This window comes from Microcebus murinus, chromosome 11 (genome assembly GCF_040939455.1).
Source record: "Microcebus murinus isolate Inina chromosome 11, M.murinus_Inina_mat1.0, whole genome shotgun sequence".
Classification (NCBI taxonomy): Eukaryota; Metazoa; Chordata; class Mammalia; order Primates; family Cheirogaleidae; genus Microcebus; species Microcebus murinus.
The window spans coordinates 137,104-158,206 of NC_134114.1; the positions used below are offsets into that span (position 1 = coordinate 137,104).

The 21,103-nt window shown below is 51.1% G+C and overlaps 1 protein-coding gene across 1 annotated transcript in view; it reads right to left on the reverse strand.

Annotated features, from left to right (window-relative positions):
* Positions 1–2,433: 2,433 nt before the first annotated feature.
* The window catches only part of CEP72 (centrosomal protein 72), a 37,239-nt gene continuing 18,569 nt past the window's right edge, over positions 2,434–21,103 (reverse strand). Inside the window, exons 5-12 of the mRNA XM_012774153.2 lie at positions 18,533–18,711; positions 16,100–16,282; positions 14,671–14,960; positions 13,519–13,657; positions 12,243–12,439; positions 9,357–9,483; positions 5,035–5,146; positions 2,434–2,596 (exon numbers count right to left, since the gene is read on the reverse strand). Of these exons, the coding sequence (XP_012629607.1) occupies positions 2,434–2,596; positions 5,035–5,146; positions 9,357–9,483; positions 12,243–12,439; positions 13,519–13,657; positions 14,671–14,960; positions 16,100–16,282; positions 18,533–18,711 (1,390 nt within the window). The remainder of the gene's footprint in view (positions 2,597–5,034; positions 5,147–9,356; positions 9,484–12,242; positions 12,440–13,518; positions 13,658–14,670; positions 14,961–16,099; positions 16,283–18,532; positions 18,712–21,103) is intronic.

The window sequence follows — 21,103 nt, forward strand, 5'->3', positions numbered from 1 at the left end:
CCTGCAAATAAATAAGAGACAGACTATCCAATAGGAAAATGGGTTAAAGAGTTGACAGGCACTTTACAAAAGGAAACACAGATGACACATGAACACAACACGTGACAGGCACTAACTGGCTCGGGGGCGGGGCAGGTGGAAGCCACGTGTTACCATCTCCTGCAACAAAGACGATGAAAACCTTGATGGTGAATGCTGAAACCATGGACTAACAAACATTCTCATACACAATGAGAGGCAGGGTTAGTTGGCACATCTACTTTGGAAAACAGTTTGGAATTATCTAGTAAAGCTATTAAAATATGGTTAAGGAATTAAAGGAAACATGAAAATAATGGAAAATAAAATCTTGAAAAGAACCAAATGGAATTTTATAACTAATATATGAAAATATATATAATTTATGATATTAAAAATTCACTATATAGGCATAATTCAAATTAGGCATGTGGAAGAAAAGATCAGTAAACTTTGCAACAGGGCAATAAAAAAATCCCAAGTGAAGACTGAGAACAAAGGATGGAAAAACCCAAATTGCATTTAGTGACCCGTGGGACAAAATCAAGGTCAAACAGAAGTGCAAGTGGAGTCCCAGATGGAGGAGAGAGAGGATGGGAAGGAGAAGGAGCACAAGAGAGACTGGGTCCGATAAGAAATGAAGAAATCATGGCCAAAACTTTTCCACATTTGATGAAAAATATAAACTCACAGTTCCAAGAAGCTCAATGAAACCCAAACAAGATAAACACAAAGAAACAGCACATGATCATTTGCTATAAGCTTAAAATGAGTTAATATTTGAATCTTTTAATATCTTTAAATAAATGATCAGATGATGAAAGAACCCCACTCCCACCCTGCAAAAAATAAATGTGGTATGACACACTTTCCTGCTCAGTTACGAGAGCCAGTGCTGCTGGACACAGCCACAACCAGACAGAGAGGTCACAGAAAGGAACAAGCTGGAGCCCAGTGACTCCTCTGAGGGAGAGAGCACTGATCCTCACACACACACCTTCACACACCCACACACACCCTCACACCCACACACTCTCACACACACCCTCACACACACACACCCTCACACACTCATCCTCACACACACTCTTACCCACACACCCTCACACACTCATCCTCACACACACTCTTACCCACACACCCTCACACACTCATCCTCACACACACACCCTCACACACACACCTCCTCACACACACCCTCACACACTCTCACACACACACCCTCACACACACACCTCCTCACACACACACACCCTCTCACACACACACACCCTCTCACACACACCCTCACACACACCCTCACACACACCTCCTCACACACACACACACCCTCTCACACACACACACCCTCTCACACACACCCTCTCACACACACCCTCACACACACACTCTCTCACACACACACCCTCTCACACACACCCTCACACACACACCTCCTCACACACACACCCTCACACACACACCTCACACACACACCCTCTCACACACACCCTCACACACACACCTCCTCACACACACACACACCCTCTCACACACACACCCTCACACACACACCTCCTCACACACACACACCTCCTCACACACACACACACCCTCACACACACACCTCCTCACACACACACACCTCCTCACACACACACACCCTCTCACACACACACCCTCACACACACACATATGGCAGAGAGCACTTGCTTCTTAGGGCCTGATCACTGGTTCTAAATCAATTAAACACTGTTTCAAAAAAGTGCCTTGTTTTACCAATCAGAGCAAATATTACATATAAGGTGAAGTTTCCAAAAATCTAGTTTTATATCCTATCATGACATAATTTTAAGAAATACATTACAAGCAAATGAGAGAGCTGGAGCTTGGGTAAATGTTTTTACTGCATTATGCTAGTATCGTATATTAGTATGTATTTTAAATGTTTCTCAAATCTATAAATGTTACTTGTATTAAGTCTTCCCACTTACTTATTCCTGCTCACCTACCACAGTGTATAGCCTTTTTAATAAAATAATTCAATGAGAAACTCAGTAATACTCTATAAAGAGCCACTTGAAAAGTTAGCTTTTCAAAACAATGCATTACATTGGATAAGAATTGCTTGTTACACAAAAATTACTTTCTTTGACACACACAGCTCTCTTTTACATTAGGCAGAAAAACACTGCATTTACTTCATCTTAGGATATTTGATGAAACATTATGGTCTGTTTTCTCAAAATTTGTCAGTGTGTTTTGTCTCAAAATACACAAAGGTCTTGGATTAATCCTATTATTTAGAAAACAGGGCTACAAACCCCCATACATTTCAAAAATCAGCAATAATTACACACAGAAGAGACAGTGCTCACCAGCAAATACACTAGGAAGAAACACACAGGTACAAACCACGTAACTTCTCCACAGGAGTCAGGATAGGCAGCCGCCAAGGCTGGTGTCGTTGTGGGGATGCAGGGCCATGGTCTTCTTGAGCTCCTGGTAGCTCCAGTGCATGTGCTCCACTTCTGCCCTGTGCCGCGCCCGTCCCTGGCTCAGCTCCTGCAGCAGGTGCTCATTGGTGCTGACCAGAGAGCTGGAGGAGGACAGGCCACATCAGCCCTTGCTGGGCCCTGGCTCTGCTTCCTTCCCAGCAGCTTCGCCTGGCCAGGCCTGCACACCTCAGCCCACTGGCACCCAACTCCAGCACACAGCCAGGCTCGTCCCAACACCAGGCCATGCCAGCCCACCCAGCTGTCCTGCTGGCTGCTGCCCACCTGCTCCCTCTAGGCCAGGTAGGGCTGGGGCTGCCCTGCAGCAATGAGTGAATGAGCTGACTGGGCAAAGAGCAAACAAATGGCTCCCCCCATTCCTGCCCTGCACAGTTTTCTTGAGAAGATGATGATAACCTTTATGGCTAGCAAAACAATGTGCTGATTCCAGAAAAGATCCAGAGACTGAACTATTTCTAATTCCCAAATACAGTAATTCTGACACAGTAACAGTGTAAAAGAAAGTTTGTGATTTTCAATAGCATTAACCATTTTTATCTCAGAAGGGATTTTTAGAAAGTGCTGCTGCCTTTTACAAACTCTGTCATCCCCAGTCAGCAGTGACATAAGGACATCTGGAGTGTCACAAGCATCATACAAAGCAGGGCACACTGAGCTCAGCCATTTTAGCCACAAAGATGACAAACCCACACGCAGGCGCTGGCTCTGTTTGTTGGGCCACCATAATGGATGCTGGCTGGGCAGAGCCCAGACTGGACATGGTCAGCAGGAATCCCAGGGCGTTGGGAGGCTGTGTCCCCGCCTTGTTCATGTTTAGGCCACGGTGTTCGGAGAGCAGCACCACCAGCACCTTGATCTGCCATAGATGGGCTATCAGGTACCAGGCTGATCAGTCCCTGCCATGACTGCCCTGCAGTGTGGCTGTGACACTCTCTTTCCTTCTGCTCTTCCCTATCTGGTCTCAGTTCAATCTCACCTTTCAGAACTCTCTTCCTCTCTATAACTTGTGTCTCTGATGGGCCTTTGGGGGTCTGTGGCCTTCAGCCTGAATAAGGCCTGGCTACACCTATGACCAGACTGCACCAAATCCAGGAGGTGTGGTAGCCTCTGCCCAAGAAGTGGGAGTGAGAGGAGAGGGTGACGGGAGGGAGGATGAGGGCAGAGAGGAGGCAAGGGCACTGACCACCGGCTGCCTTCCCTGCTGGGGCGACAGGACATGGCTCGCACAGCCGTACCACTTGGCCCAGAGTGACTTGTCCTTGCCTTGGCAGCTCACCTCCTTCCTGAGGCCAACATCCTCTCTGCACCAGCCTCCACCCACTTCCCACCTCTGCCTTGATGGTCCCAGCACCCAGCACACGCCTCACCACCCCCACACCAGGGAGTGAAGGCAGAAGCTCCATGTTCTAAGTGAACAGCCAGGAAGTGCAGGGAAGGTACAGGCAGCAGGCACATAGTCCAGGCGGGCCGGGACACTCTAACCACGTCTCACCATCTTACATGGGCCCCTCACCTCCCCTGGCCACACCTCACAGATCACACCTCACAGCCCACACCTCACAGCCCATACCTCACAGATGACACCTCACAGCCCACACCTCACAGATCACAACTCACAGCCCACACCTCACAGCCCACACCTCACAGCCCACACCTCACAGATCACACTTAGATGACACCTCACAGATCACACTTCACAGCCCACAGCTCACAGCCCACACTTCACAGATCACACCTCACAGCCCACACCTCACAGATCGTACTTCATAGATGACACCTCACAGATCACACCTCACAGCCCACACCTCACAGATCACACTTAGATGACACCTCACAGATCACACCTCACACTTCACAGATCACACCTTCACAGATCACACCTCACAGCCCACACTTCACAGATCACACCTCACAGCCCACACCTCACAGATCGTACTTCATAGATGACACCTCACAGATCACACCTCACAGCCCACACCTCACAGATCACACTTAGATGACACCTCACAGATCACACCTCACAGCCCACAGCTCACAGCCCACACTTCACAGATCACACCTCATAGCCCACACCTCACAGATCACACCTCACAGCCCACACCTCACAGATCACACTTCACAGATCACACTTCAGTCTACACTTTACACTTCACACCTCACAAGTCACACTTCACAGGTCATACCTCACAGGTCACATCTCACAGGTCACACCTCATGGTCCACACTTCACAAATCACACCTTACAAGTCACACTTCACAGGTCACATCTCTTGGTCCACACTTCGTGGATCACACATAGGTCACACCTTACAGAATAGTACTACAGGAAGGGCCTCACTTTTCACTGAGAGAGAGAAGTTCATGGAATTTTTAAGCCAACATAGGATGCACGTGGGTCCTGGATGGCAACCAGCGAGACTCACCACCAGCTGCTCCTCAGTGCCTTCCTGGCGTGACACAGGCCAGCCCTACCCCCTCTCCGTGCCAGGTCTCCTCCCCTCAGCTCCTCCCAGGCAGGTACCTGTGGCTCTCCTGTAGCATCTGGGTGAGCTCCTGGATCTTGTCATAGTGCTCCAGGTGCTGCTTTAACTCCACAATCTCATCAGAGAGCCTCTTCACACTTGTTTGAAGTCCTTATAGAGAACAAAGTATAGCTTTATTTACTGAAACTTATTCATACATTTTGAAAACAAAATCAATTCTAGATTTACACTGCATCTAGGTCACAAGAAAAAAATATCGCTGGAAAAAATCCATTTTTATGAGACTCAAAGAAAGGGTGGGCCGGGCGCGGTGGCTCATGCCTGTAATCCTAGCTCTCTGGGAGGCCGAGGCGGCCGGATTGCTCGAGTTCAGGAGTTCAAAACCAGCCTGAATAAGAGCGAGACCCCGTCTCTACTATAAATGGAAAGAAATTAATTGGCCAACTAAAAATATATACAAAAAATTAGCCGGGCATGGTGGCTCATGCCTGTAGTCTCAGCTACTCGGGAGGCTGAGCCAGGAGGATCGCTTGAGCCTAGGAGTTTGAGGTTGCTGTGAGCTAGGCTGACGCCACGGCACTCACTCTAGCCTGGGCAACAAAGTGAGACTCTGTCTCAAAAAAACAAAACAACAAAAAAAACAAAACAAAAAAAAGAAAGGGTGAACACAAATGCAAGGCCTCACCCAACACGTCTGATCATTTCTACCCCAGGGCCCACCTCTGTTCCTCTCCTTGGGAAGGAAGCTGTGGAAGAGCCACATCCCTACATAGAGGGTCCTGGCACCTGCTGAGACTCCTCCAGGATCTGCCAGCTGGCTGGGCCTCTCTCCCACCAGGAAACAAACTCTGCTCCTGAGGGGAGGGCCTGTGGGTCTGGGGCAAAGCACTGAGAAGCCCACGGTGGCCGCCTGTCTCTGCCGTGCCCTCTGCTTCCACGCCCATCAGTGAGGAGCATGTCACTGGCTTCCACTGACACAACTCCCGTCACCTTCTGGGTTTCTAACTCAAGAGGGGAAGAGATAAATTACTTATTGGCTCCCCCAATCCAAGCATGGGATACAAGTAAACCCACATTTAGAAACACCACTGCAAAACTACACAATGGGGGTAGCTGGAGGAAAGGGGAAAGCCGGAGTGGGCAGTTTATGGGCAATGACACCGATGGCAGATTCTCCTCATCAAGTCCCACCATAGTGGAAGAGCACCTGCAAGTGTCAAGACAATCCCACTCAGAATCCACATCTACTAACATGTCCACTGGAGGGCATGAAGGAATTTTGGGAAGAGGTCAGCATGGTTTCAAGAACTTACAGAATCCCCACGTTAGTCAAACCAGGAGTATTAGATGGCAAAGCCAGAATCCTATGGACAGCATTACAGCACCCCTGTGACAAGAAAGCCTCAAGATCCCAAATGTCAGAGGCTGGGACAAACCCCCGACACCCACAAGTTATGCAAGGTGTCCACATTTGTGGGGGTGAAGCAGTGGTCAAGAGTGGGGCAGCTGAGAGATGTGAGAATGGGAGAGCCCCCAAGTGTCCTGTTTCCCTGGGAACCATAGCCCCACCCCTCTAGTGAGGGTGAGACCAGGTGTCCTGTGCAGTCTGGAGGGACTAAGGGTAATCCCGTGACCCTTTAAAGCTGACTTACCCAGTCCCTTCAAGAACAGGGCCCACAGGTGCAGGGTCAAGGCCAAGGCCACCATAGAGAAGGTCGGGGAGGGAACAGGACCTGAAAATCCCCCAAAGAAGGCTGCCAGATTTTTTATCCATGAGATCAGAAAAGCTGTCCTGACCCTGCCTCCTTCTAGAAATTCAAGAGAACAAATTTCAGGTTCAGATGAACAACAAAAAAGTATTGAAGTCAAATCTCCCATATTTTTATAAGACAAAGGGTCGGAGCACAACAGCATCCCTGCGACAATGGAAGCCATGCCCACGGAACAGACCAAAACCATAACCCACTACTTTAAAACAAGCTAAAGATGAAAAGCAAATGATATAAGACATGAAAGAACAGAATCAGAAAATGTCAGGAAAGAGGTGACTAAACTTGGGAAAGCATTAACAACAAAGGAAAAAATTCACACTAGAAATGAATCCTAAACTAGAAGGAACCTAAGAGAAAGTACAGTAAGTCCTCACTCTGCGTGGTTGACAGGTTCCTGCAAACTGCTTTAAGTGAAACGAGGTACATCGAAACCAGTCTTACCACAGGCTTATGGATATAAGCAAGAGCTAAGTTACTACAGTATATTTACAGTCACAAAAACATCACTGAACTTCTAGGTAAAGATCAAAACACTTCTAATATTAAACATTAAAGTAAATGTGAGCTATGGATACATTTAACACAGATTAATACAGACAAGTAAGATACTAAGTTATTCCAGTTCCGGTTGTGGCTGGCTGAGGCCTATCCTGGCACAAGGTGAGCACCAGCCCTGGGCAGGATGCCACCTGGTCACAGGATGGGCTCAAACACCTGCATTCACACTAGGACAGCCTAGGCTGCTGATACCCTGATGTGCACAGCCTTTGGACGTGAGGAAACTGAGCACCTAAAGAAAACCCACACAGATGTGGGGAGAACATGCCAACTCCACATAGACAGTGGCTCTGGCACAGAATCGATTTTTTTCTCATCGACTTTGTAACAAAATAACATTGAACAAAATGATGTCATGTCTTAAACAAACGTAAGATGAAAAGAAAAATTATGCAAATAAAAAAATGATAAAGGCCTGGCGCGGTGGCTCACACCTGTAATCCTAGCACTCTGGGAGGCCGAGGCGGGCAGATCACTCAAGGTCAGGAGTTCAAAACCCTGAGCAAGAACGAGACTCTGTCTCTACTAAAAATAAAAAGAGATTAATTGGCCAACTAAAAATATACAGAAAAAATTAGCCAGGCATGGTGGCGCCTGCCTGTAGTCCCAGCTACTCAGGAGGCTAAGGCAGGAAGATCGCTTGAGCCCAGGAGTTTGAGGTTGCTGTGAGCTAGGCTGATGCCATGGCACTCTAGCCCGGGCAATAAAGTGAGATTTTATCTCAAAAAAAAAAAAAAAAAGAAAAGAAAAAGAACCCTTACCATCCAATAAAACAAATCAATAAAAACAAATGGGCAAGATGGGGTGTGGTGGCTCACGCCTGTAACCCTAGCACTCTGGGAGGCCAAGGTGGGCGGATCCTTGGAGCTCAGCAGTTTGAGACCAGCCTGAACAAGAGTGAGACCCCATCTCTACTAAAAAAAATAGAAAGAAAGTAGCTGGACAACTAAAAGTATATATATATATATATATAAAAATCAGCTGAGCATGGTGGCGGATGCCTGTAGACCCAGCTACTTGGGAGGCTAAGGAAGGTGGATCGCTTGAGCCCAGGAGTTGGAGGTTGCTGTGAGCTAGGCTGACGCCATAGCACGATAGCCAGGCCAACAGAGCAAGACTCTGCCTCAAAACAAACAAACAAAAAAAACAAAAACAATGGGCAAAAGATCCAAGCTGACACTGTCTCATCTATGGCTGCTTTTGTGTTATGAAGGCACAGTGAGTTGGGACAGAGCCCATTAGGCCCATGAGCCCTGAAATATTTACGCCTGGCCCTTAAAGGAAGTCCTGGGACCCCTGGGAGACAAGAGTGGGAAGAGGCTCAACCTGCAGTCCTCAGTGAGGCTCAGATTAGATCTTTCAGGAGAATCCACATCACACCCAGGGAAACAGACAACACCATCAATACTTCCTTGTCCCAAACCCAGGTGCCTGAACTTGAAATACTGAATATACTTTTGTAAACATGGCAAAATGGAACCCAAGAAAGTGAAGTGAGGGAAATGAACACTGTCTGGATCTGGAAGAAATAGTGACCAAGAGAAAAAGCCACAGGACACCTGCTGGGAGAGACACAGACTGAGTAGAAACGCAGCCTGAAACTCTAACACCGAGAGATGCGGGGCGACAGCCTCCCTCCCTGGTCCCACAGCACCACGACCACAAGAAGGTACCAGAGGTTTCTAAGAAAAGTCAAAGACAACCATGAGCAGTAACCCACGTGGTGACCGGGCCACTCTGCACGCCTGCACGGGGCCAGTGCCATCGCCTGGGACAGTAGTGGCAGGCGTGGCGAGGACGGGCCCACTGTTCCTTTCTGCTCAGCTCTTTCCACACACAGTCCCCAGCGTGTGCTCCACAAACATGTACCAAGGCAGCCTTCGCAGCAACCAGGAGGGAAGGGCTGGGATCCCCACTCAGAAGCAGAATTCGCTGTGTCTGACTGCCGTCTATTTAAAGTGAAGACTACATATCCATGTTTGAAAACTTATTTTCACAAAGAGATGTTACTAAATAAACTATGAACTTACCAGTGATCTGCAAACTTAATGTAGCTGAAGCATCTGCGTTTTTAACTTCTTTTTTCATGCTGAACAAAAGAGATTTCAAGCTACTATTCTCCTCCAAAGATTTATCTAAATGTTGTCTCAAGTCATCCTAAGAACACATAAAATACACTTAAAATACACAAGTCAAATTCAGTAAAATGCATGTAGAAAATAAAATGAAACCTTTCATTAATCCTCAGAATTTGTTTTCTTTTCTGTAATTTTGAATTGCAACATGAGAGCAATAACCACATTTCACCGTGCAGCTCCCTGACAGCAGGACGTTCCTGCCCAGCACTGCAGCACCTTGGACCGTGGGGGTGGGAGACAGAGAGGGTGGACTGGGTCCCAGTTCCGCAGACACAAGTCCCCCTGCCAGGCATGTGTGCAGCTGCTGGCCCTGCCCCTTCTGACAGCCCCAGGATCACTGCCAGTTCCTACGCCCCTACAGGAAGCCTTTTCTATTTGGGCTCCTCACCCACCCCTGTCATGGGGGAGAACTGTGGCTGGGCCCCTTCACAGTCCCCAGAGTATGGAGAAGACACTGAGCACATGATGAGATGCTGAAGAGCAGGGGAGGGCACCAGGGCCACTGTCCGAGCCAGCCACATTGCAGCATCTGCCACAGCAACATCTGCCACGGCACTCCCAGCTCCTCTCTGGCAACCCTCCGGCACCCTGGAGTCCTGGTGACAAGGGTGCCATCCAAGCTGCCTGAAGCTGCAGCCAGGGTCCCGAGGACTCGCAGGATCACCTGCCTGCGCTGCCCTGGTACCAGCAGGCACATCTGAGGTCTGGAGCTCTGGGAAGACCCCGCCTGCTTCTGTCAGGGGAGCCAACACTTGAGTCCACACGAGATGTGAGCACGCATGTTCAGGAACCTCTGCTCTGTTCTTCACTCGGCAAGTCACCTGCTCACACACGTGCCTGCCAGGCCCCTTCGTGTCCATGGCGAGAGCTGGTCGCTGGCCTGCGGTCATTTCTCTCAGGCTCACCTTTCAATTCCTTCACTCCAGGGTCTTGTCACACTGCTTCCTCCACACTCCGCCACCCATGCGGCACTCCCGAGTCCATGGGGGTGAACTCCGTGAGGCAGGGCTCTGGGCCCCAGCTCTCAATTACAGTCCAGGCCATGACGAACGCGGGTAGCAGTGGATGGACTGGGCACGTCTGCCTCAGAGGCTGTGCCACAACGCACGGTTGGGACCTCCACTTTCACTGCAGGACACCGACTGCAGCTGTCAAAGAAGCGCCACCGAGGTTCATGTGACCACAGGCTGACCATCTTCACCCCGCGGAATACAGTCGAGCTTGGCACAGACCTTCTGGAATGACAGAGGTGTCTCCCTGGAAAGCAGCACCTGCCGGCCAGCAGGGCCCCTGCCCCGAGCTCTAGCTGTCCTGGGCTGTGCCACCACAGGAATTCTGGCCACGCTCTGCTGACCACCACTTCCCCAGGATGGGGTTGACGGTGGACCTGAAGAAGCACCAGCAGGGCTCGGGGCTGCTAGAGTGCTCTGGATCACCTCCCCGGACATGGAACCCTGGGCCACTCCCATCCTGTGGCCTGAGACTGCGGAGGATGAAGGAGCATCCACTGGGCCACATCTGTGCACAAGGTCCACACCGGACAGCACAAAGCAGACTCTTGGGCTCCATCTGTCTGGTCCAGCTGGGGCCAGTGCAGCAGGCAACGGGTGCACCCTGTCGTGTCTGCACCCAACCTAGCAGGCACCGTCCCCCGCCTTGCCATTCACAGGCCACACATGTCCCACAGTCGACGCTCCTGCAGAAAAGACATTCTGCATGGCGACTCCGGTCCAGGCTTCCTTTGCAGATGCAGGAGCCATTGTGCATCTGGGACTGTAACACCTAGCTGTCCTCCTTTTTCTCTAAAAATGGAGCTTTGTGTGGGATCTCTAAAAGGTAGGTTCTCACAAAATAAAGACAGTAAGTGCTTGTCAGACAATCCAGAAGTCCCAGCCATCGTGGCTATTTCCACTCCACTGCACAGATGAGGGCTGATTTGGGTGCCAGGCAGGCAGTGCGAGTGGCCCTGCAACCCCTCCTGGTGTGCTGGCCTCGCAGGCCTCCCCTCACGGAAGAGCTCCAAGGCCGGGCAAGACTTGGCTCTTGCTGGCGCCCAGCCCCTCGCCCTGAGGGCTCTGGCAGCCAGTGAGAGGCCAAGGGCAAGCCAAGACCTCCCGCAAGTGAGCCTGGGGGACAGCCCCGACACAGATGGGACTGCGGCCAGCTCCATGGTGGGACCTGCAGACCCCCGAGACACTAAGTGCATATTGTTTTAGGCCACTCATTTTGGGGTAATCTGTTAGCAGCACTGAATAACCTGCTCAGAGGGGTTAATGACTTGCCCAGTGGACCTGGCTGGCAGCCCCACAGCTGAGCCACTCAACTGGAGAATGCTAGCTTTTTAAAGTATCGACTTTTTAAAAGGAGAACATCTCAATGGTCTGAAATACCATAAAAGCTGTCCAGGCTTAGCCCGGGCCCCAGTGTGCCCGTGAGTGCCACCTGGCGGGGAGGGCCCTTAGGTCACACAGAGCAATGCCCCCGCAGCCCCGCAAGCACCCAGGCTGTGGCCTCAGCCCCGTTCCGCCTCCTCAGGCCCTAGAAGAAGAGAAGGCAGCCGCCCAGCAACATCGCCAGCTCCAGGTCGTTGAGCGCCCGTGGGGACTGGGAGTGGAACAGAGGCAGGTGGTGCCCCCAGGGGGCAGCCAGAGCCCAGCAGGAGGGACACACAGCTGAGGGGCAGCACGGAGTCCTGGGGTTGCCCTCGTCCCATGGAGTCGAGAGCACATTTCCACCCAGTCCTGTGGACACGCAGAAACAGCACAGGGCGAGGCTCACCATCTCCTTCCGAGTGCGGCTGAGCTCTGCCGTCACCTCGCCCATCTTGGCGGTGTACCACTGCTGCTGGCTGGCAAGGTGACTTTGCAGAGACTCGTTCTCAAGAGTCAGGTAGCCGACTTCTTCATTCACAACCACTGAATTGTCCTGAGCTGCTGTAAATTCTTGAACAGAGGACAGAATGTGTCTTGCCTGAGCTAGGAGTAAAAATCAAATATTAACACAGAATTAATATTTAAAGGATGAAGTATAAACAAAGCATGTTCAATACATTTTGAACTGCACAGACTATGTGCAGGCCTGGGGAGGGGCAAAGGGATGCTGGTGCCACAAAACCACCTCACTCTGGTATATCTAGGTCCAGTTGTGGACAGGGTGGGGAGCAGAGGAAATGGCTTTTATTCCAGAAGAGAAGTGACCAGTGAGAGACGGCTGCTGATCACAGACAGCCACACCTGGCGGATGCTGTGGCAGCTTGCCACACCCTCAGCAGGCACTGAGGGCACCTGGCCTGGGACCTGCTATGCGAGTCACAGCCAGCAGCGCCACACTGGACTGTGGCTGGACAACAGGCTCAGGAACAGGCTCAGGAAGCTCCTCCATGACGCTGCCCTCACGAGAGGGTGGAGCTTTACAGATTTGTGGGGCTAGGATCCAGGGGCTGCAGCTTCTCAGGGTGTCCCAATTCAAGGAGGGGCTGTGGGGCCACAGCATGTATGGAGTGGTCAGGAGCCCCCAGGGCGGTGCCCAGGGTGTGCTGGGACCACTGAGCTGGCAAGGCTCGGCACCTGAGGGACACCAGTGGCCACACTCAGGCTGCAGGACAGACAGAAGGCAACCGCCTGGGGACCCAGCAGCCCCTGGTCTCACAGCATGACCTGGGATGATGACTCTGCTGTGTTCCTACCCCAGTCACCTGATGAAACTGATGGCCCCCCCCCTCTATGGGAGGACCATCCTCCCAGGCTCCAGGTTGCTCCCACCAAAGCTGTACAAGTCCAGGGCGCTGCACACGATGCCAGCACGCGGGGCACTGGGAGAAGGTGCGGCAGCAAATCCCCACATGAAAACCAAGCACCTGTGGGCAGCATCTGCAGTGAACCAAGAGGACAAGCTACCTCCACAAACCCCAGGGCTCCTGCTGCGGTGGGAGGCAGAGAAGACGTTAGGCACCCGGTGCCAGGACAACACAATGCCCGGAGCCCCACGAGGTGCACACGCAGACCCCAAGCCCTGCATGCTTCCGGGGGCTGAGCCGCCTCATGCCCCGACTCACCGAGGAATACCTCATTGCTCTGCAGCGACCTGCAGCCATGCCAGTACTTGTCCACCAGGTCTAGGAGCGCCTCCAGGACCACCACCTCCAGGGCAGCCTTCTCCCTGGGCAGAGCTGCTGAGCGCAATTTGAGTGACAACTGTGGAAACAAAATCATGACACCAGCAGGTTCCTCCATCAAACGAGGTCTCTCACACCAGTGTACACCCCCAGGTTGTGTCTGCTGGCAGGGGCAGAGGGGCCATGAGGCTGCTGTGCCCGTAGGAGGGGTGCCTTGGCAGCACCAGTCCCACAGCTGGCCGGCGCTTGTGTGGGGTCAGGGAAGGGGATGACAGGACAGGGCAGAACCTACACACCCCCAGCTCAAGCAGAGCCCTTGCCCCTTCCCCTCAATCCAATGCAACAAGACACACAGAGACCATGGCCAGGCCACAGGGACACACACAGCTCTGCCCACAAGTCTGCCTCTTCTCTCCCAGCCGGGCTCACGGGACACCAGTTGCTCTAAGCAGTGGTCTAGGAAGACGAGCAACAGCCTCGAATGGTACGACCCAGGCGGCCCTCACTCGATTTGTGCCTACAGCTCAGGACCAACCAGGGAAGTCAGACACACCATCGTGCCACAGGAAGGCACCCAGCATTCCCTTCTGGCCTCCACCAGAGCTGCATACTCCTCTGCCCACCCGAGTCTCCCTGTCTAGCAGGCACTGAGTCACCAGCCTCTGGCCAGTCTCCTCCAGGTGGCCTGCACCATGTCCACAGCAGGCACACTTCAAAATGTCCATCAGGGGCCAGGTGGCAGAGGTCACAGAGGGGCTGTCCATGTGGCCTCAGGTCCCTCTGAGGGGGAGAACTCTCTGGAAAACCACAGATGCGTTTCCAGGACTATCCCCTCGTGACAGGGTCACCAAGGGCTCCAGCTGGCCGAGAGGACCAGCAAGCCTGGCAAGTCCCTGCCCACCTGTTTTTGCGCTTCCACCTCAGCATGCAGGAGAGGTGTGGCGCACGGAGCCAGCTTCTGCCAGAACAGAGGCAGCAGACACTGAGAAAGAGCACAGTTAAGAGCGACGCTCATTCTGGGTCACGGTCCACACTGAGAACACAGTCCCGTGCGGCTGGGCGTGCTAGGGGTGTCTGCCATCCCTAGCTCACCTCTCTGGCATTGGTTGAGCCCTGAGACCGCTGCTCTTCTGTTCCCGATGAAAAGGTCCTCTCGCTCCTGCCTTCTGAGCCGTTCTGTCTGCTCAGACTCTCCGTGGGGCTGGAGGGCCTGTCAGTCCTCTCCAGGCAGCTCAGACAGTCCTGGTTCAAGGGCCCCTGGAATCTCCCACCAGGCATTCTTCGCTTCCTGTGCTTTTCAGGGCCAGGCAAAGGACGAAGCACCTTCTGTCCTGACAAACTTGACTTCTGAGAAGAGGCTGAGTCCTCAACATCCATGGGGTCTGTAACATAGAGAGGACCAAGCCCTCGTGAGACCAAGTTCTCTGGGCTCAGGGGCCAGAATCATAATTTTTAGAAGGTATGTGCTTGCGCACACTTGTGCACATGCGTATGTACATACACGGGTGTGTATGTACATGCACGGGTGTGTATGTATATATACACGCCCATACACCTGCACACACAGAGGGCGGGGTGGAGGGCACAGGGGAAGGGTGTGAACGTGTGGAGTCTGCAGGGAGCAGATAGGAAGCATCCCTGTTCTGCTGGGACAGCTTCTCCACAAGCTGTGCACTCTGACGCTTCACGGGGACTGTGCTTCAATGCAGAGCTCTGGACAGCACCAAGAACCTGCACATTTCTGAAGAGCGCTGAAGGGATAAAGACGTGACGGCCCACTCTGCGCCTCTGCTGAGCACTGTGCTCGAGAAGGCGTGGCAGACAGGGCATGAGGGACCTGGCCTGGGGAAGGACGATGAAAGCAGGAGGGTGAGCCTGGCCTCACCCACAGCCTCAGCTCCAGGGGGCCATGCCACCTCACTGCCCTAACCTGGGCCATGTTAACAAGAAAGTGAGAGAGAGCAAAGGGTGTGGGAGGGAGAAAGTGTGCATGTGTACCCATGTGCAGATAAAAAGCACCTGTTTTTACAGATCATGAATCTAAAATCTATCAGTTCCACAAACAAATGCAAACAAGGAGAACAGGATAAATTTTATAATAATAGCAGACATTGTGAGAAATATTTAGGTGCTTACAAAAGAACTCATGGGGAGGAATCGGCTGGGTTGCGTGCTGTCAAGGATCAAGTATGTCCTAAGCTCACATGTTGGAAATGCAATTGCCACTGTGACAACGTTAATAAGTGTGGCCTTTAAGTGGTGGTCAGATCATGAGGGCTGTCATCACGGGAGAGTGCTCCTGATAAAAGGGTGAGTTCGGCCCCGTTTAACGTCTGTCTCTTGCGTTTGCTTCTGCCTGCCGCCTGCTGCCACAGAAAGGCTCTCACCAGGTGCTGGCACACGCTTGGGACTTCCCAGCCTCCAGAACCGTGAGCCACACAAACTTCTGTTCTTTATCAATCACCCAATCCCTGGCATTCCGCTGTAGCAGCAGCAAATACACAAACACATGTGTGGTCACCTGGGTGTGGGGGGAAGTGGGCGTGTGGCCCGCAGGTACAGTGACCCTCCGGCGCAGCTCCACGCTGTGGCGGCTGCTTCTCCACCCAGCAGCCTCGGGGGCGGCTCCTCCTCTCCTGGCCCTGCTGCCCGGAGTCCCCACACTGGTGCCGCACCGATCGAGGGCTCAGCGGATGTCTGGATTCTATTTTGTTAAAGAACATTTCAACAATGTCATTTCATTAAAAATTACACTTTAAGCATCTGAGAGTATATGATATCTATCTATTAACTGCATTTTCCTTAAATCAATTAAATTAGAAAAAGATGGCCGGGCGCGGTGGCTCACGCCTGTAATCCTAGCACTCTGGGAGGCTGGGGTGGGCGGATTGCTCGAGGTCAGGAGTTCGAAACCAGCCTGAGCAAGAGCGAGACCCCGTCTCTACTATAAATAGAAATTAATTGGCCAACTAATATATATAGAGAAAAAAGTAGCCAGGCATGGTGGTGCATGCCTGTAGTCCCAGCTACTTGGGAGGCTGAGGCAGGAGGATCGCTTGAGCCCAGGAGTTTGAGGTTGCTGTGAGCTAGGCTGACGCCACGGCACACACTCTAGCCTGGGCAACAAAGTGAGACCCTGTCTCAAAAAAAAAAAAAAAAAATAGAAAAAGACAACTGAGTGGGTTAGTTACGCATCAGCCAACATCATTGCTCCACGAGCTCCAGAGGGACGGACCAGAGCTGGGGCAGATGCTGTCCAGCACATGACCGACGGCGAAGTCACAGCCACCAGGCGGGGGTGGGGTGGGTGCAAAGACAGACAGGTGACCCCTGCACAGATGAGAAGATCTAGAAACAGACTCAGATAACTGATTCGAACACGTGTCGAGGTATTAAGAATTAAACGAGGAAGAAGTCTTTCCAGCAAATGTCATCAGAGCAACCAGATACACAGCACCCCTCGGTGCCCACGGGGGACAGGCTCCAGGACCCCCAAGGACACCTAAGTCCAAGGATGCCGAAGCGTGTGGCATGACCTGTATGCATCCCCCCGCATGCTTCACGTTGTCTCCACATCACTTGTAACACCCAACCCAACGTGAACGCCGAGCAGCGGGCGCGGCAGCGCCAAGGAGGGGGGATTGCCTGAGCCCAGGAGTTAGAATCCAGCCTGCGCGACACAGCGAGACCCCCACATATAAATAAAAATTAAGAATACAAATAAGTAAAAAAATATAAAATGCCATGTAAATAGTTATTATACTGTATTGCTTTTTGTTTGTATTTTTATTGTTGTATTAATACGTTTTGAGTATTTCCCACCCATGGTGGACGGACTCTCTGGACATGCAGCCAGTGGATAAGAAGAGCCGACCATATGTGGGGGGTCTTGACGCACCAACTCACAACACATAAAAACTAACCCATAACGTGAACTGCCTGGACACGGAGATGGCAGGGCATCTGCCAGCAGGCACAGAAGCACAGGGTGGATGAGGTCTTTACAGAACACAGAAGCCCCAAACCATTAAAGGAAAAACTCATAAACGGACCTTCTTTGAAATTAACAATTCTGGTCTTTGAAGCATTGGTAAGGAAATGAAAAGGCCGCAGAATGGGAGAAAATCTGCAGTACTTACATCTGAGAAATGGCTTGTACACAAAAACCACAAAGGACTCTCACAACTCAACACCAAGAAGAGGGACAACCCCACTCAAAAGAGGGTGGACAGAGGTGAACAGAGGTGTCACAAAAGATGAACAAACGGCCAGTATTTCAACATCAAGTCTCCAGAAAACACAAATTAGACCATGACACACCAGTGGGGGGAGCCAGAACAGAAGGGGCTGGCGGTGCCGAGTGCCGGTGGGAAGACGGCTCAGGCCACAGGTGAATCTGGGATTTCAGCCCAAAACTCACATCTCAACCTGCTGTTAGTTTCATGAAAAGCTCTGAGAAACTCCTAATGGCGTAGGAATGAAGGAAGCCAAGGCCAATGAACAAGTCCCAGTGGAAAGCAGAGTCCCTGGGCCGAGCACACCAAGTCCTCAGTGTGAGTGGAGAGTCCACAATGTTCTGGTCAGCCCTCGCATCCACACGGGGCAGCCTGAGCTTGGTGTGTGCTGAGAGCAGCCACGTTGCCCTAGTGGTTTACGTGGGTAGTAGCTCTGCTGGCCACGGACATTTGACCTTCCTGTTTGTTTTACACGGTTTACCTTTTCCCGTGATCTGAGAAGAATAAAATTTAAATAACCATGCAGTATGACTATGCTCGACTCAAACACATTAACTTTTCCTTTTATAATTCTGTCTTCCAAATTACTGGCATTCAAAAGCACACAAAGACTTCACGAAGAGCCTGTCCTTGCAAGTAGGTCTTGTAAGAGGTGCACCTGTGTGTGCTGAAGCCCATGACCACTAGCACCCAGGCCCAGCAAGGGCTGAGCAGCACACCTTGGGAACTGCGCATGTCGTCCTCATGCTCCTGCTGGCCGGAGCCTGCGCTCCCAGGAGGATTGCGCAAGTCCCACTCGCACTCAGCAATGAGGTTCAGGACCGCCTCATCGTCCGCGTCCATGGCCGAGCACGTCCTGGCTGAGGAGTCGGTGCCCATGGCTCTAGGGTGGCGAGGTCTGCAAGGAGAAGCAAGTGCATCAGCATCACTGCCGCCAGCGGTGCGCTCCCGCCGCTCAGATCCCGAGGAGGGGAACACCCCATCTCTGAGGAGGAGGAGTTGGGGCAGCTGTGGTGCAATGGACCTTATCACCCTGTTCCCGGGACAGCTGGCGAGGGACAGCACTGTCATGTGGTGCCAGCACCCACCCACCAGCAGGCTAAAAGCAACAGTTCCGTGGAGTTCTGCAATCTTCCGGCAGGTTAAAATTCAACTTGCTCTTTTCCTAGGACATCCTCAGTGAGACACATGTGATTTAGAAGAGAAAGGACGTCATATCCCAATGTCTGTTTTTACATTAAGGGAAACTATTTCCACGCTGACTACGACGTAAGATGTGGTAGAACTCGACATGCCTCGCCAAGGGACCCTCTACGTGAAGGTGAATGCACTCAAAGGGGGCCTGGTATCTTACAAAGGCAGTTTAAGAGGTCACTCTTCAAAGCGAGCGTGACGACACCCACGGTGAATACTGCTTCCATGAGGCAGTGTATGTGGACGACCCCTGACCCACTGAAGGGGCTGGTCTCACTCCCCGGTGCCAACCCGAGCACTGGCAGCGCTACAGAGCATGGCACAAAAGGGACCTGGGTTCCGGTGCTGGCTCTTCCCCCAGAAACCTGCCGCCCAAGAACAGCTCACTGGGTGCACTGTCACCTCTGGGTGGGAAGGAGCCTGGCCCAGGTCATCATTAGGTCCCTGAACTCGAATCTCTGTGATGATTCAGTCTTGAGACTATCAGACAGGCAGTGCTTGGTACCCATAGCTAAAGCTGCTGCATAGCAACACACAGCAACGGATGCTCACAGACAGTCCTATAGGATCTTAGTCACCAAAACTCAAGTGTTTAGTGTCATTTTGATATTAAGCATACTCTATTCTAATTATCCAGATATTAAAAGATTGTGTATGGTATGAAGAGTAATTTTACATAAAATGGCACTCCACATGTTTGTATGTGCACTACAGAAAAAATGGAAAACTGTTGGTTATGGTTACATGAAGAGTGAACGGGGGAGGGAAGAGACTTTTACTCACTTAAAATAATTAATTTCTATGATGTTTGCAACATTTACAATAATGAAATATTATTGTAAAGTTCTTAAATACATGAATCTAGAAAATACAGTAAGATATTCATAAGAGATCTATTGACTAGAATACAGCATTCCCAACCACGCTGAGTAAAAATGCTTACTTTATTTCTCATAGTATTATTAATACAATGACAAAAGAAAAAATCTGAAACATTTTTATAAATCAGAATATTAAAAATATATTCAGCAAAAATGGCAGAGATAGTTACTCCAAATTCAGCACCTCCATGAAAGCAACTAAAAAGCAGGGGCAGGGGCAGGGAGGGAATGTCATAAACGACATTTTTGGATGTCTCTGGAAATTAACAAAGAATTATACAACCCAGGTTGCGGTTACCCAGGAGCAGCTGCCGGCGAAGACAGTGACTCTGCAGTGCTTTAAGTTGCCTTGTCTGACCCTTCTCCCCAGCCCCATAGCAGCTGTGAAATGACGGCTACATTTGAGGTACATGTTGAGCATCCTTAACCCAAAAACCCAATATCTGAAATGCTCCAAAATCTAAAAATTTTTGAGAACTGACACTTTTGAGCTCAAAGCAAATGCTCATTGGAGCATTCTGGATTTCAGATTTTTGGATTAGGGATGCTTAACTGGCAAGTACAATGCAAATAATCCAAAATCTGAAAAACACAAAATCTAAAACACTTCCAGCCCCGAGCATTTCCAACAAGGGATCCTCAACCTGCACTGAGTACCCAGGACTTCAGGAAGCAGAACAGGTCTCATTCACAAAGATGGGTAAATGATTACCGTTCTGCTCGGTCCCTGAAGGACCAGCCACAGGCGTGCAGTGATTCTACCTAACGTGCAACTGGCCAACCCTGCAGCGGCAGGAGGTGGGGTGCTTGCTGAAGATACGCACAGGCTCACATCCCAGTTGCTGCTGCCTGAGGTGATAGCTGGCAGCTGGACGGAACACCAGCAAAGAAACCTGGGAGAAAAGGCTTCAAAAAGCTCCAAACATAGAAGGCCACACGCACGATCAAGAAAGACCTGAGACGGCCCAAGCCTTTCTCGCCTCCTGGTGACCTCGAGGCTCTGTGGGAGAAGGAACGAAGGCTGAAGCAGAGCTGTGCACTGCCGGTTGGGCACAGGAGGCCCCAGCACACAGAGCCTCCTGCCGTAGGACATCTGCATCTAAGTGCCTCGTCACTCCGCTGATGGAACAGAGACTTCATGAGCCACACATGATAGAGAATACAAACCTTACACAATGGGTTCAGACAAGCAAATAATGTCAACTACAACAAGCA